This window comes from Alligator sinensis, unplaced genomic scaffold, assembly GCF_000455745.1.
Source record: "Alligator sinensis unplaced genomic scaffold, ASM45574v1 scaffold300_1, whole genome shotgun sequence".
In the NCBI taxonomy this organism is placed as follows: domain Eukaryota; kingdom Metazoa; phylum Chordata; order Crocodylia; family Alligatoridae; genus Alligator; species Alligator sinensis.
The window spans coordinates 126,773-139,312 of record NW_005842240.1 but is presented as its reverse complement, the minus strand read 5'-3'; the positions used below and the strand labels follow the sequence as shown (position 1 = coordinate 139,312).

Below are 12,540 nucleotides of genomic sequence, written 5' to 3'. Positions count from 1 at the left end.
AGGGAAAAAAATGTTAGATCCAGAGAAATCTGTGCCAGGTACTTCGGTACCTTCTCCTTCATCTGTTCCTGTAGATCTAACTCATATCCTTTCCAGCAGACAAAGACCTGATTCAAGTCCTTTTATTCACCTGAGGCCCAAGGACTATCTAACAGGAAGTGGCCAAGATTCTTCACACCTCATCCTGGTGACTTTTGAAAGAAGGGTTACCACTACCAAGAAGGTCAGCATCCCAGGCGTTCTGGTCCCTGACATAATGGCTTTTGACCCTAAAACTCAGACTGTATCAGTAGCCTCCAATACTTGTAATATTATTTTAGTCTATTCATTGACTTCATCTAATTTACCCAATATTCAACAGATTCAGCTTGAGAAAAGTGAAAAGCCAAAGGGTTTATGTTTCTTAACCTATAAGTTATTACTTATCTTGGTTGGAAAGCAGAAATTCACAGATCCTGCATTTCTTCCATCTTCAAGGTCAGACAAGTACAGCATCCGTCTGATGATCAAAGAAATAATCTTTGAAAATGCTTCTTCAGCATCTGCTGCTGCTAGTAATAGCCCCAATTCTAATGCCTTTTTAAATACACCTGTGAAAAGAGGGCCACTGGAAAATCTCCCAGCAGAAATCCACCCTCTGAGTAATGGACTCCTGATACCAGGTCGGGGTATTATTCAGTCTCCTAATAGCAGAAAAAAACTTATTGAAGAAATTAAGAGCCCTGTTTACGAGAAAAGCCTGTTGTCAAGTGTGAGTGAGCTCAGAGAAAAGATGATTTCTGTGGATTTTCCCACCACTGTGGAAACTTTGGTCGTTGAGCCAAATAATCAACCCTCGGCCCTGCGTGGGACACCTACTGCATTTTCCAGTAGACCGGTATCTCCAAAAATATATGTGGATGGAGTTCCCGAAATTTCAAATTCCTCTAAAAATAATTTCTTGCTAAGTGAAAAGGAAGTAAGTTACTTATCTAAAAACATAGAAGGATTATGTGGCAGCTTTACAGAATTACAGAACCACCTTTTGGAGGTAACAGAGCTGCTAAAATCTGGGAAGAAATGTCTTCCAGTGTATCCGTCTTCTCAGGAGCCAGCTTTTGTTAACATCATTTATCAGGTAACTTTGTTGGAAGCTTAGTATAAAACCTGTTCTGGATATGTTTTTTAAGATTGTGGATATCTAAAATGTACAACTCTGCAAGAGTTCATGTCAGGTTAGGGAGAGGCCCCAGTCGCTCACCAGTTTAGCTTTACACAAGTATAATCCCATTAGGTTCAGTCGGAGCCCTCATTTCTAATCCCTAAAATAATAAGGGTTGGGCCTTTAAGGTCTGTCGAAATGCTTCGCTTGATTTGTGTACCAGTCTCTGTCTGTGGTTCTACCAAAGTTGTCTGTCGCATTTTATTTATTTATTTCTCTGACATGAAATGAAGAGAGGGAAAGATTTCAAACAGTTCTTGGGATTCTAAAGGAGAAATGTTGCCACTTAAAAAATGTTACCTTGATGTTTTCATCCATGTTGTATTTTCACTGGTGGCACAGGCAGAGATCTGTTTTTAAAGGCTAATGATATAGTTTACTACCAGTAAAGTCCACATATAGTTCTATTTTTCTGCAGGCATAAAAGAAGGTAAATCATGTAAGAGCCATATTTTTGAATATCTGCCACCTCCCCCTGGCAGGATCTGAGCCTGGGAGAAGATAGCAGTTGGATCTGTGCAGGGTGCCGTTATGACGTGTGGTCTCTTACTTCAGTGTGTGGGCCCACACATGCAGGATCAGGGTCTTAGGATGAAGTAATTGTAAGAGGCTGGTGCTCTCTCGGGAGAAAGGCACTGAACTGGTTTACAAATTCTCGGCCGGTAAACCATCTGTGGATGCAGCTTTCAGCCTCTAGTCCCTGCGCTCATTTTCTAAGAATTTAAACAATTTCGGATCTGAGACCTGTTTTATCTGATATCTTGCCCAGTTTGAATTAAGACTTTGAATAGAAACAATACAATCAGTAATAGTGCTCCACTAGAAATCCTTCTGCTGAGTGCCTTTTTGATCTCTTTTACTGGGTGGAGGGAGTTGTTCCTAACTTTCTTGTCCACACAATTTCAAGTATCTGATTATCAAGCTATGGCTCAAAGTCCACTAGCTATATTATTTGTTTCCTTTCAGAAGATGGTTTCAGTTCTCAGTTATGTTAAAACAAAAAAAAAAAAGTGCATTTACCTTTCAGTTAACATCCTTTGTCTATAAACACCTTTGCCGTTCTTAGGAATAATTCTTCCTTGTTTTGGTAGTGGCCGCTCCCTTATGTGTCGGGGTCTGATCCCTTTCTTGTCTCAGTTGTTCCACATTGTAAATATTTAACTTAATCTGAATTTAATGTTTGGTGCTCTGCTGAAAGCAAGTATAAAATGCTGATTTTTTTCATCAGATCTGTTGCTTCTGTTTATTTAGAAGCAAAGTTTGCTGCTTTGAGTAGGAAATGTTTTTCACTGTATTTTTTCTTTTCTTAGCATTGTGTAGTTGCTGAAGAAATGAGTGGGGTCCTTGTCTCTGGTCAACAAAATGCCTCATTAAGTTGGAAGGAGGTTGCACAAGTGTAAATAATTCAGCCTACAAATTTTATTTATTTATTTTTTTTGCTGAAGATCATTTGGGGCAAGAAAAATGCTCAGTGTGACTGTCAGGTCCCAAGTTCAGTTTGAAAGCCCAACAATAATATAGCTTTTTGTCTGCAAACTATATATCATCATCATTGGCAGTCCCTCGATGCAAGGATGACAAAGTATGTGTGTCGAATATGGAAACGCTTCAGATATAGACAGTACCATATTCAGAGTCAATTGCTAGCGTTTGAATCTGTACTGCCCAGATAACAAGCTGTGTGATGAGGATTGTTGAGGAAAGCCAAATATGAATCCCCACAAGTGCACACAGATGCAGCAAAATGGCTTTGGGGCATCAGTAGTTGCTGAGCTGAAAAGATAAGCTCTCTGTACACTGCCCTCCTCCATGAAACATAAGCAACCCATTTTATTTTGTATAGGTCTTCCCTCCTGGTGTTTGCCTTGACCAGAGACATTATTCAGGGTTCTCAGGGAATTCTTCCAGTTCACTGGTTATTCATGTAGAAGAGAATTATTCACTCAGCTACATAGACTTGGTACTGATTTATTTTTGGGTAGATTGGACACTGTTTGGCTCCATGTATAGGGGACAGGATCTGTAAGACTATTTGGATTTTAAATCTTCAAGGCAGTGATTATTGAAGGTAGTCTTCACCAGGACTGTCTGGTTGGCAGCACACAGGCAGCATTTAGTCTGTGAGAGGTAATGTTGGAGCCCCTGGCTTTTACTCAGTCACGGCTCCCCTTATTGTTCTGGACTCCACCTCTCCTCTGACTGCCACGGTGCAGCATGGGGAGTGGAGTGAGTCCAGGGCTGTGCAGCAACTCAGTGCAACTGGGTTGGGTTCCTCATGGCCTCAGGGCCTTGCCCTAGTACAGCCTGTGGGGTGTGTGGCCCCCAGCTATTTTTAAATTGGACACCCCTGATCTAGATTATATTTAAAGATTTAAAAATGTACTCCTTGCAAATCAACTGACAAACCAACATAGCGTTTGCTGTTTTCAAAAGGTACTCTTTTTAACAAAGGCGTGTGACTGTGGTTTGCCATATTTAAAAGTCTCTGACTGAAACAGGCCTTGCTAGATTTAACAGTTTCTTAAATTTGCAGAAGCAGCCTTCTAGAAGTGGCGCAGATGAAAAGCGGGCTATTATTCTCTGTGATGGTAAACTCCGTCTAAGCATAGTCCAGCAGATTTTCAGCCTTTCCCTTGTTGAAATGCAACATGGTAAGTCCCAGTCATCCAATGCAATAAAGTTAAAAGATGTGACATTCTCAGTTTGCAGTAGCAAGATGCGTAATCTGGTCTGGAAAAAAGTCAAGGAGCAAACAATGGCAACGTATTAATTAAAAAAAAAAAAAAACCTTTTCAATTTAACTTGTTTTTTAGAATTAGTTCCTTTTAACCTAGAACTCAGATATCCTATCCAAGGCTATGCTGCATTCAGGCTCCCTTGTTTATCTAACAGGCATATTCCTTTGATATCATTTTAGCTAAGAATTTTAGCTTTCTTATCCAGAGAATTGTAACGGGTAAGTATAGTTGTCTGAATTAGTAATTTTGCAGAACTGAGTTTTGGTATTCTAACCTGTGGATTTCATCTGCTCTCAGTTAATCAGTCACTTTTTACTAGTACAGCAAAGGTAGCTTTGCATCGTTTGTGTACAGCAAAAGCTGGAGAAATCGAGCCGCCTTTATTTTATTTTTTCTATCACTCATTTACCTCTCACATACCCTGCATCCTAATTAAAATCTTACTTTTGGCAAAAATGTAAAACACACTTTTCTTTTTTAGCATGGGTCATTCTGATATAATAAAAGCCTTAGTCAGTCTGACTGTCTGTCTGTCCGTAACACTCTGGGCCAACACTGCATGCACCGCTGAGAGGATGCGTGCCAATTGGCTGAGAGAGCCTAGAGCATTACAGGCAGGGAGCAAGGGGGTTGCCGTTCCTCCCCTGCCCACCCCAATAACAGCTGGCAGGAAGGGGGAGGCAACAGGAAAAGAGGGGAGAGTGGGGGGCGGGAAGGTGGGGTTCCAGTGGCCATGTCCCCCCTGCACCACTCCAGTGGCCGTGTCCTGTCCCCCCCAACATGGGGGGCTGAGGGGGTGCATGGGGTCAGACACTGGACCGGGGGGGGCCACACAGTGCCAGAGGCAGAGCGACGGCACCACTGGGTGCTGGGTAGTGGTGCTCCATCCTCACCCACCCCCGTTATTCATGCTGGGCAATTTGCTAGTAATGTTATAACTGGGGCTATTTTGTGGTACTAACACTTAAAATACCACCCTTCAAATTGGGTTCAAATAAAATGGGTCCCATGTGGGTTTAAAAGATTAAACATTCTTGTGCTTTTGCAATACAACTGCCTTGTGACATTACTTGCAACATGTTATTACATAAAAAAGTAAACGAAGCAGCTGAGAAGCGTTCTTTACTGAACTCTTTGTTGTTTGTACCTACAAAAGTATTGAGTTAACATGTATAAATATCTATTTATTAAGAGGAGGTAGCAAGAGTGTACACTTTGATAACATTTTTACTATGTGAAAGCATGTATTTAGTATAATACTAGTAGGAATATTACGTGAGATAATAATAGGCCCAGAGATGTAGAGTTTCTCCTCTCAAATTCATTTTGCATAGTTCTATCTTAATACTTAAAAGTACCACAAGAATATTTTTATTGAGTTAGTGGTCACCAAGAAAAATGGATCATGTAGGCCAGTCTTCAGTCATATTTAAATTATACTACTGCTTTTAAAATTACTTTAAAATTATATTGCCCTGCATACTAGAATATATATCTTATGAAGAGATACTGATTTAGTTTAATAGCAGTGTGTATGTTAACACCAGTGGCAAAGGAAAAAAATCACTCAAGGTACGCCATTTTTTGGTAAATACATGAGGATTAGTAAAGGACACTGCTCAAATGGTTAACTGTGATTTTTTTATTTTTTTCACTTCCTCCCAAACAAATGTGCAAAACTAGTTTTGGCAAAAGCCCAGGAATGCAAAAGGTGCTGAGAGAGTTAGGGAGATTTGTTTGTGGGAACCAGACAGACCCAGACAGCTTCTGGGATATCTGAAGAGGTCAGGCATGTTTTCCACCTGTCATGGGGTGGGATAAGCCCTTAGGTAAGAGAGACATGCATATAGATTGTTGTTTTACAAACTTTTTTTTCCCTCTCAATGCTTTTATTCTTACTGAAACAAAGTTTGATTTTTATTATTTAGTTATTTATCTTAAAGGAAGTGGTTTTATTATCCTTTACATGATTGAGACTGGAAGGGGACAACTGCAGGTGTCCCACACAGTTGGATCAACTGGATAAGTATAGTTGATGCACACGGTACTGTGCTCTAAGTCCTAGCTAAGAGTGAAAGAACTGCAGGATTATTCAGAACAGCTGAAGGCATGAATCCTGACACTTGAGTGGGTAGTATTCAGGGAAAAACCCAAGTGCAGCTATCTCTGAAACTGTGGTGGTGGGGATTTTTATGCCAAGCTGTCAATTAGGTTGTACTTACCGTACTACTTCAAATGTTACTATAATAGATCTGTTATTTAAATCTGTTTAGTGCTGAATGCACAAATGTCTGTAACATTCAAGTGTTGATCTATAAATATTTAATCTTGAGCATCAACAGCAATCACTTGGAGTTGAGGATGTTTATCTTTCTTGATTGCCTTATCTGTGGGTCCAAATATAGCTGACAACGCCAATCTGAATCGATAGGTTCTGTTGCAACTCAAGCATGCGTTTCTGTATAGAGTGGGTGGCTCTGCTTCCTTGGTTTGGTCTGCAACACAGTTTCTGACGCTCCTGCTTTTCCATCGCCTGTTGTTGTTGTAAGGTTTCAAAGTGCTGAGGTCCATGTAGCAGACTCTTCCTTCATTTGGGGCGGTCCTGGGCAATAGTTTCCCACAAGTTGATGTTGATGTTGCATTTTTTTCAAGTTGGCCTTGAGGATGTTCTTGAAGCACTTTCTCCTCCGTCCTTTTGAACATACGCATTGACTGACCTGGGAGAATAAAACTTGCTTCTGGAGTCTTGAGTCGGACATCTGGATGACCTGGCCGGCCTAGCGAAGTTGCTGTTGGATGATCATCACCTCAGTGCTTATTATGTTTACTTGAGAGAGGACGCTAATGTCGGCACATCTGTCTTTCTACTGGATTCAAAGGATCTTCTGCAGGCAACACTGGTACTTCTCCAGCGGTATCTCCTGTGCATTGTCTGATTCTGAGCTCCGTACAGGAGAGTAGGGATTACGACTGCTTGATAAACCATGAGCTTGGTTTCAGATCTGATGTCGTGATCTTTGAACACCCGTTTCCTCAGGTGTCTGAAGGCTACACTTGCACATTTGAGGCAATGTTGGATTTCTTCATTGATGTCAAGCTTCTGCAAGAGATGGCTTCTGAGATATGGGAATCACTCAGTGCTCTCCAAAGTTTCACCATAAATCTAAATTACCGGAGTTGGGGACTGCTTATTAAGAGCTTGTTGTTGGAGGACCTTGGTCTTCTGAATTCTAAGCATCAGTCCCATTTTCTTGTACACCTTGCTGTAAAGATGTCAACAAATGCTTGAAGGTCTGCTTCTGAGTGAGCACACACTACAACATGATCAGTGTACTAGAATTTGATGATTGAGGTCATGGTAGCATTGGTTTTGGCTCAGTTAGCTGAGATTAAACAGTTTACCATCCATTCAGAAGTTTAGCTCCACTCCTACTGGAAGCTTGTTGGTGGTCAGATGTAGCATCATGGTAAGGAATATCGAGAAGAGTGTTGGAGTGATGATGCAGCCTTGCTTAACTCCCATCTTAATCTCAAAGGGCTCTGTGATAGATCTGTTACTGAACCACCACTTGCATACCATCATGGAGCAGGCAAAGAATGGTAACAAATTTTGGTGGGTATCTGTACCTCAGAAGGATCCTCTGCAGCGCTTCTTGGTTGACATAGTCATAGGCTTTCATGAGGTCAAAGAAGGCCATGTAGAGAGGTTTATGTTGTTACCAGCATTTCTTTTGCAGCTCACGAGTTGGGAAGACCGTGTCAGTTGTGCCTCTTGATGCCCTAAACACTACGCTGAGATTCCACAAGGAGCTCTTCAGCAAGTGGAAGGAGATGGATCAGCCATCAAGCAGATGAAAAACAACAAGGTATCTGGAACAAATAGAATCCCTACAGAAATCTTCCAGTAGGGGGTAGAAGAGCTCACATCACAGCTCCATGTCCTCATCTTAAGGATCTGGAATGATAAAGAAATTGCAGATGACTTTGTCGTGATCATGGCATCCCCAATCTTCAAGAAAGGAGACAGGTTCAACTATGGAAATTACAGAGGGGGACCACCTTGCTGTCCATCAGACAAAAAAAAAAAATGCCTGTCTGATGGTTATACCTCTAAATCTTGTTATTCATAATTTTCCTCCAGCTGCTAAAGGTGTGCCGATGTGTGTTGTAGTTGGGTCTTCTGGTAGGAAACTAGTCTGAAAGAACTGGCATTTTCAAACCTGTTGGCTGACTTGCACTCAGTAGCATATTTCTCTGGGGGGTTTTTTAAGACGAAGCTTTTTTCTCCCATTCAGCATGGCAGGGCAGGAGAGAGCCCTTCTTTGTCTTACATTCACATACAAGGAAACTGCATTAAATACATTGCCTATCTTTTGAACTGCTTCTAAAAGCAGCATGTGCTCTGTAATGGAAACCAACTTTGAAGTTGATTAACTGCAGTCAACGCTGAGCATGACTATAAAATATGTGGCCTGCATCCCACATCGAGCAAACATGCTGATAGTAACATGCATGAGAGGGGAGACAGGAGCCTCCACAGTGTGGCCCAGACCCCTAACCAGAGCACCACGGCATTCGCTGTAGGAGCCGAGACAGGCGGCAGCGGGGAGGAGACCAGAGCACAGACACCGACACTGGCGCAGGCTTGGCAGTTTCGGAGCTGCCTGAGCCTGCGCATTGGGGAGAGCCGGGGGCGTGGCTGCCAAGCAGCGCGGGCTGTTCAGAAGGCATCCGGAGAAACAGCTGGGGAAGAACCAGAGAGAGAGAGAGGCGGGACACCAGCTGGGAGGTGCTGACTCAGGAGCTGGGAGGCTCCAGCTCTAGCCCCAGCTTCCCAGAGGAGGAGCCAGCCATCCACCAGGAGACCAGCAAGGCAGAAGGCAGGCTCAGGGGTCGGCAGGAGCGAAGGAGCCCCACTGGAAGGCAGCAATCAGGTGGGACGCTGCTGGGGAATAGCAAGGCTCTGACTAGGAGCCCCAGAACCGGGACTGAGGGCAAACCCTCAAGTCCGCAATCATCCTTGGACAGCTCCGGGGGTTGCAAAGCATGGGGAACCACAAGCCCCAGGAAAGGGAAGAGGAGTGATTCCGGCAAGAGGGACCAGGGCGACGGGATCCCAGGTCAGCCACACTCCAGGGTGGGGACACTGGAGGAACTGGTAGGGATGGGGCACCAGGGTGGTCCCAGTACCCCTGCCTGTTAGAGGGGAGAAGATGAACAAGTCCCCTAGGAGACGGAGAGAAAGGAGCCCCGGAAGAGAGAGAAAGGCAAGCTCGGGATCTCCACCGGCAGGTGCCAGCATTTTCAGTAGAGTGGTGGATGACCCCAGCGGGGGCAAGTTTATTTTTCATGAAGAGGGGAAAGCCAGCCTGAAAACCAGGGGTGACCCCCTGAAGATTCACAGCCCAGAAGACCCAGCCCTTGCAAAGCGGGCAGTATGGGGAAGATCTGCAGGGAGCAGCATCAACCCAGGCCAAAGGTGTGGTAAGGGTGAGGTAAAGGGAATGTTTAGAGCCCCGCGAAGACAACCCCAGGGTCGAGACCCCCCCCCTCAGCCCCCAACAGGGAACTGCCTCACCAACTAATAACACCGAAGACGTGGCAGGCGAGAAAGAGGCAGGCGCCCAGACATTGTAGGTGGCACCAGAATAGTGCCACCAGAATAGGGTTTCACCCTGACGTTGCTGGGAGGCAGGGTACCCACGAAGAGGTCCCCAAAGCCTTACAATACCTACCAGCAACAGTGTCTCTTAAAAAGAAATGGGCAGTTGCTCCCCGAGGAGGGAACTGGCATCAGGCCTAGAGATACTACAATATCAGGCCAGCACTGGGAGGGCCAGAGTGAGCCCTGACACCTTGGTTGCAAAAATGTATGATCTTAGCCAAAAGGCTGAGAGGCTGATGGGAACGTGCCACAAGGATAGGTTAGTGCAGGCCATCTGAATAAGATATATGCTAGTGCCCATTGATTGCATTCCCCCTGAGCTCCACCTTTCTTTTTCAACTCATGTTGAGCTGCTGCACTGCATACATTTTGACTGCTACAGCTCAGCTGTGCCTTTTTTTTTCCCCATTTCCAAGGATTCCTGTTTCTTCACCAGTTTCATATGCCTGGCGAACAGGGCCCCAAACAGTTCATCCAGAATCCCTTTGTTGCCCCCTCTGTCTGTCGCATATGATTAGTGTGGCTCCGCCCTCCATGAGGTGAAGCTAGACCAAGTTACCCTCTGCCTCATCTGCATATACATTTTTGGAGGATCGCAGGACTCATGACAAGAACACCTGGTTCCAGTCATGAGTGGGGGCAATGTCGGGCAGTAAGTAGCACATGGCTCCTTTGTGATGGGTATCTGGAGTACACTGAGCACTGTTGGGCTGTGGAGTCACCATGGTTTGAGATGCTGTTGAGTCTGCTGGAGCCTGGCCCAATGAACTATGTGATAAACCATGAGCCTTTTGGCTTTGGACTAATATTATGTCTGTCTGTACCAGATATAAGTAGGTGCCAAAGTGCTACTTAAAAGTGTGGTTATGGAGCAATTATGATAAAGCTTGCTGCATTTTACTTTTTTTGAAACTCTTTCAGTTCTGCATGAACTAAATCTGTGGGTACTATATGCAACTTAGTACAGCTATGTTTATTTCAAGGTTCGTGTTCTCAGATTTGCTCCTCACCTCCATGTGATCAGGGAGAACAGGGTCTGGCAGTAGTAAGGAGAGGGGAAAAGGGGATGCAGGGTTAAGTTGTGAGGAAGCCATGGCCAAAAGGGCTACATGACCCCCCAGATTTATTTTCTCTGCTGTAGCAGTGTGAAGGGGACAAGTTCAAGGCAGACTGCCAATAATTAAATTCTTTACCTGGAAAAGTATATGAAATTTATAAATTTTCCATATATAGAATCTGATTATTGGGAGTCATCTCATAATTGGGGTCATCTTCAAGTAAATACATTATATTGAATTGCAGATAAAAGTATTATAAACAGATATTTTAATCTCCTCACAGGTTCCTGTTGGATTGTTCTCACATCAGACAGTGAAGGCTTTGTTCCATTAACATTCACGTCCATGCAACAGGTCATCATAAGAGATGCCAGTTCAAAAGGCTACAGTGCCCAGTCCTCCAAAACTTTGGATATTATCAGTTCTACGGAAGGATATAGACCCATTTCTTCTGAGAGTCTGGATATCACCAGTTCTTTGGAAATCCTCAGAGAACATTCTTCTAAAACTCTGGATAGCAGCAGCTCTTCAAATCAGTCCAACACTAAAATGTAATTTCAATGCTTTTTTTTTTTAATGCCTAGCTGGTGTTAACGGAACATTTTTAAAATCACTCGCGTAAGACAGCCTTTATATACCACTGCATAACGGATGCATCTCATAAGATTTCTTTGCAACTAGATCTTTTACAGTTTTGCTGGATTCATTGCTTTGTAAATCTTGTAATTAATTTATTTGGTCCTCTTACAACTTTTTTACTCAACAGCATGTTTAAACATGGTCCTTGATCAAAGCTGTGGAGCAGCGCTTTGTATCAGTGCTAGGACTTTGTATCAATCAGGCTTTCTGCAAGCTTCAGAGGATGGGCTTCCTTACCATCTTGGATCTAGATTACAGCAACATTTGTATAACAAAAATACTTCTGCATTTTTCTTTACTAGAAATACCCCCCCCCATGTTTGTCAAGTCCAGCTGTCTTTACAGAAATTCCCAGTGAAGTCAAGTCTTCTGTCCACTGGAAAATATTGAGCTGCTTGTTTAGTAATGTTAACAATGGCGTAAGCATGAACAAGGCTTGGGTAGTTACCATCTCATGAAAACCCAAACCCTTTTCATGCTAGTTCTTGAATCTGTACTAGCACCAATGCATTTGCGTTGCTTCTGGAATACAGGTGCAGTAGATCCAGATGTAGCCACCCTGTGCCAAACATTTACTATTTTCCTTTTGCACGTTCTTCCAGCTTCAGCTTCCTGGGCTGGAGGCAACAAAAATTTGATGGCACAGGTACTAGCAGATGCCTACTAAGCACATTGAAGTGATTTTTTTTCAATTCATTTAAAAGGAATAGGTATTGTGAGGAGGTTGTTCTTGGCTCTTTATTCATCCCTTGAAATGTAGCACATTTTAGAACTTTTTTCCCAGCCACTTTTCAGCAAAATTTGAAAATGTAGCTGTTAAGTGGTTCTTTTTGTCATTCTTTACCCCTTGTGTAATACAGCTGTATCTTCCTGAACTTCCAGAGCCTAAGGGTGGAAAAAGACATCACCTTTCCTTGCCTTTATGCCACATTAAAAAATTTTAGGGTGGCACAAAAGTGAAGCAAACAGATGTCCCTACCTTTTATCTCACTATAAATGCCCCAAATTTGTGGCTGCAAGAAAGGTAGTGATAGATTGTGCCATTTTTTTGCAGCAGACATCTGATTGCTTGTGGCGGGAAAGCATGGGCAGCCAGAAGCACCCTGGGCAGGTGCCCTGGAGGCTTGATGGTGATCCTGTACACACCAGGATCAGACTCCTTAAGCTGCTGAAGCACCTGTCTGGCTTTCCCTGCTTACACAGACATGCCCTGGGGAATCTTAGGATGTATCCGTAGGT

At 43.4% G+C, this 12,540-nt stretch overlaps 1 protein-coding gene across 4 annotated transcripts in view; it reads left to right on the top strand.

Annotated features, from left to right (window-relative positions):
* LOC102386351 (WD repeat and coiled-coil-containing protein) overlaps positions 1-12,319 on the top strand; it is a 15,773-nt gene extending 3,454 nt beyond the window's left edge. For 3 of the 4 annotated variants that reach the window (XM_025208608.1, XM_025208607.1, XM_006027387.3), the window contains exons 2-4: positions 1-1,117; positions 3,735-3,852; positions 10,946-12,319. The exon at positions 1-1,117 is cut by the window's left edge and continues 789 nt beyond it. In XM_025208608.1, the coding sequence (XP_025064393.1) occupies positions 1-1,117; positions 3,735-3,852; positions 10,946-11,217 (1,507 nt within the window). In that variant the 3' untranslated portion in view covers positions 11,218-12,319. The remainder of the gene's footprint in view (positions 1,118-3,734; positions 3,853-10,945) is intronic. The other variant, XM_025208609.1, reaches the window with a different exon arrangement.
* Positions 12,320-12,540: the final 221 nt, after the last annotated feature.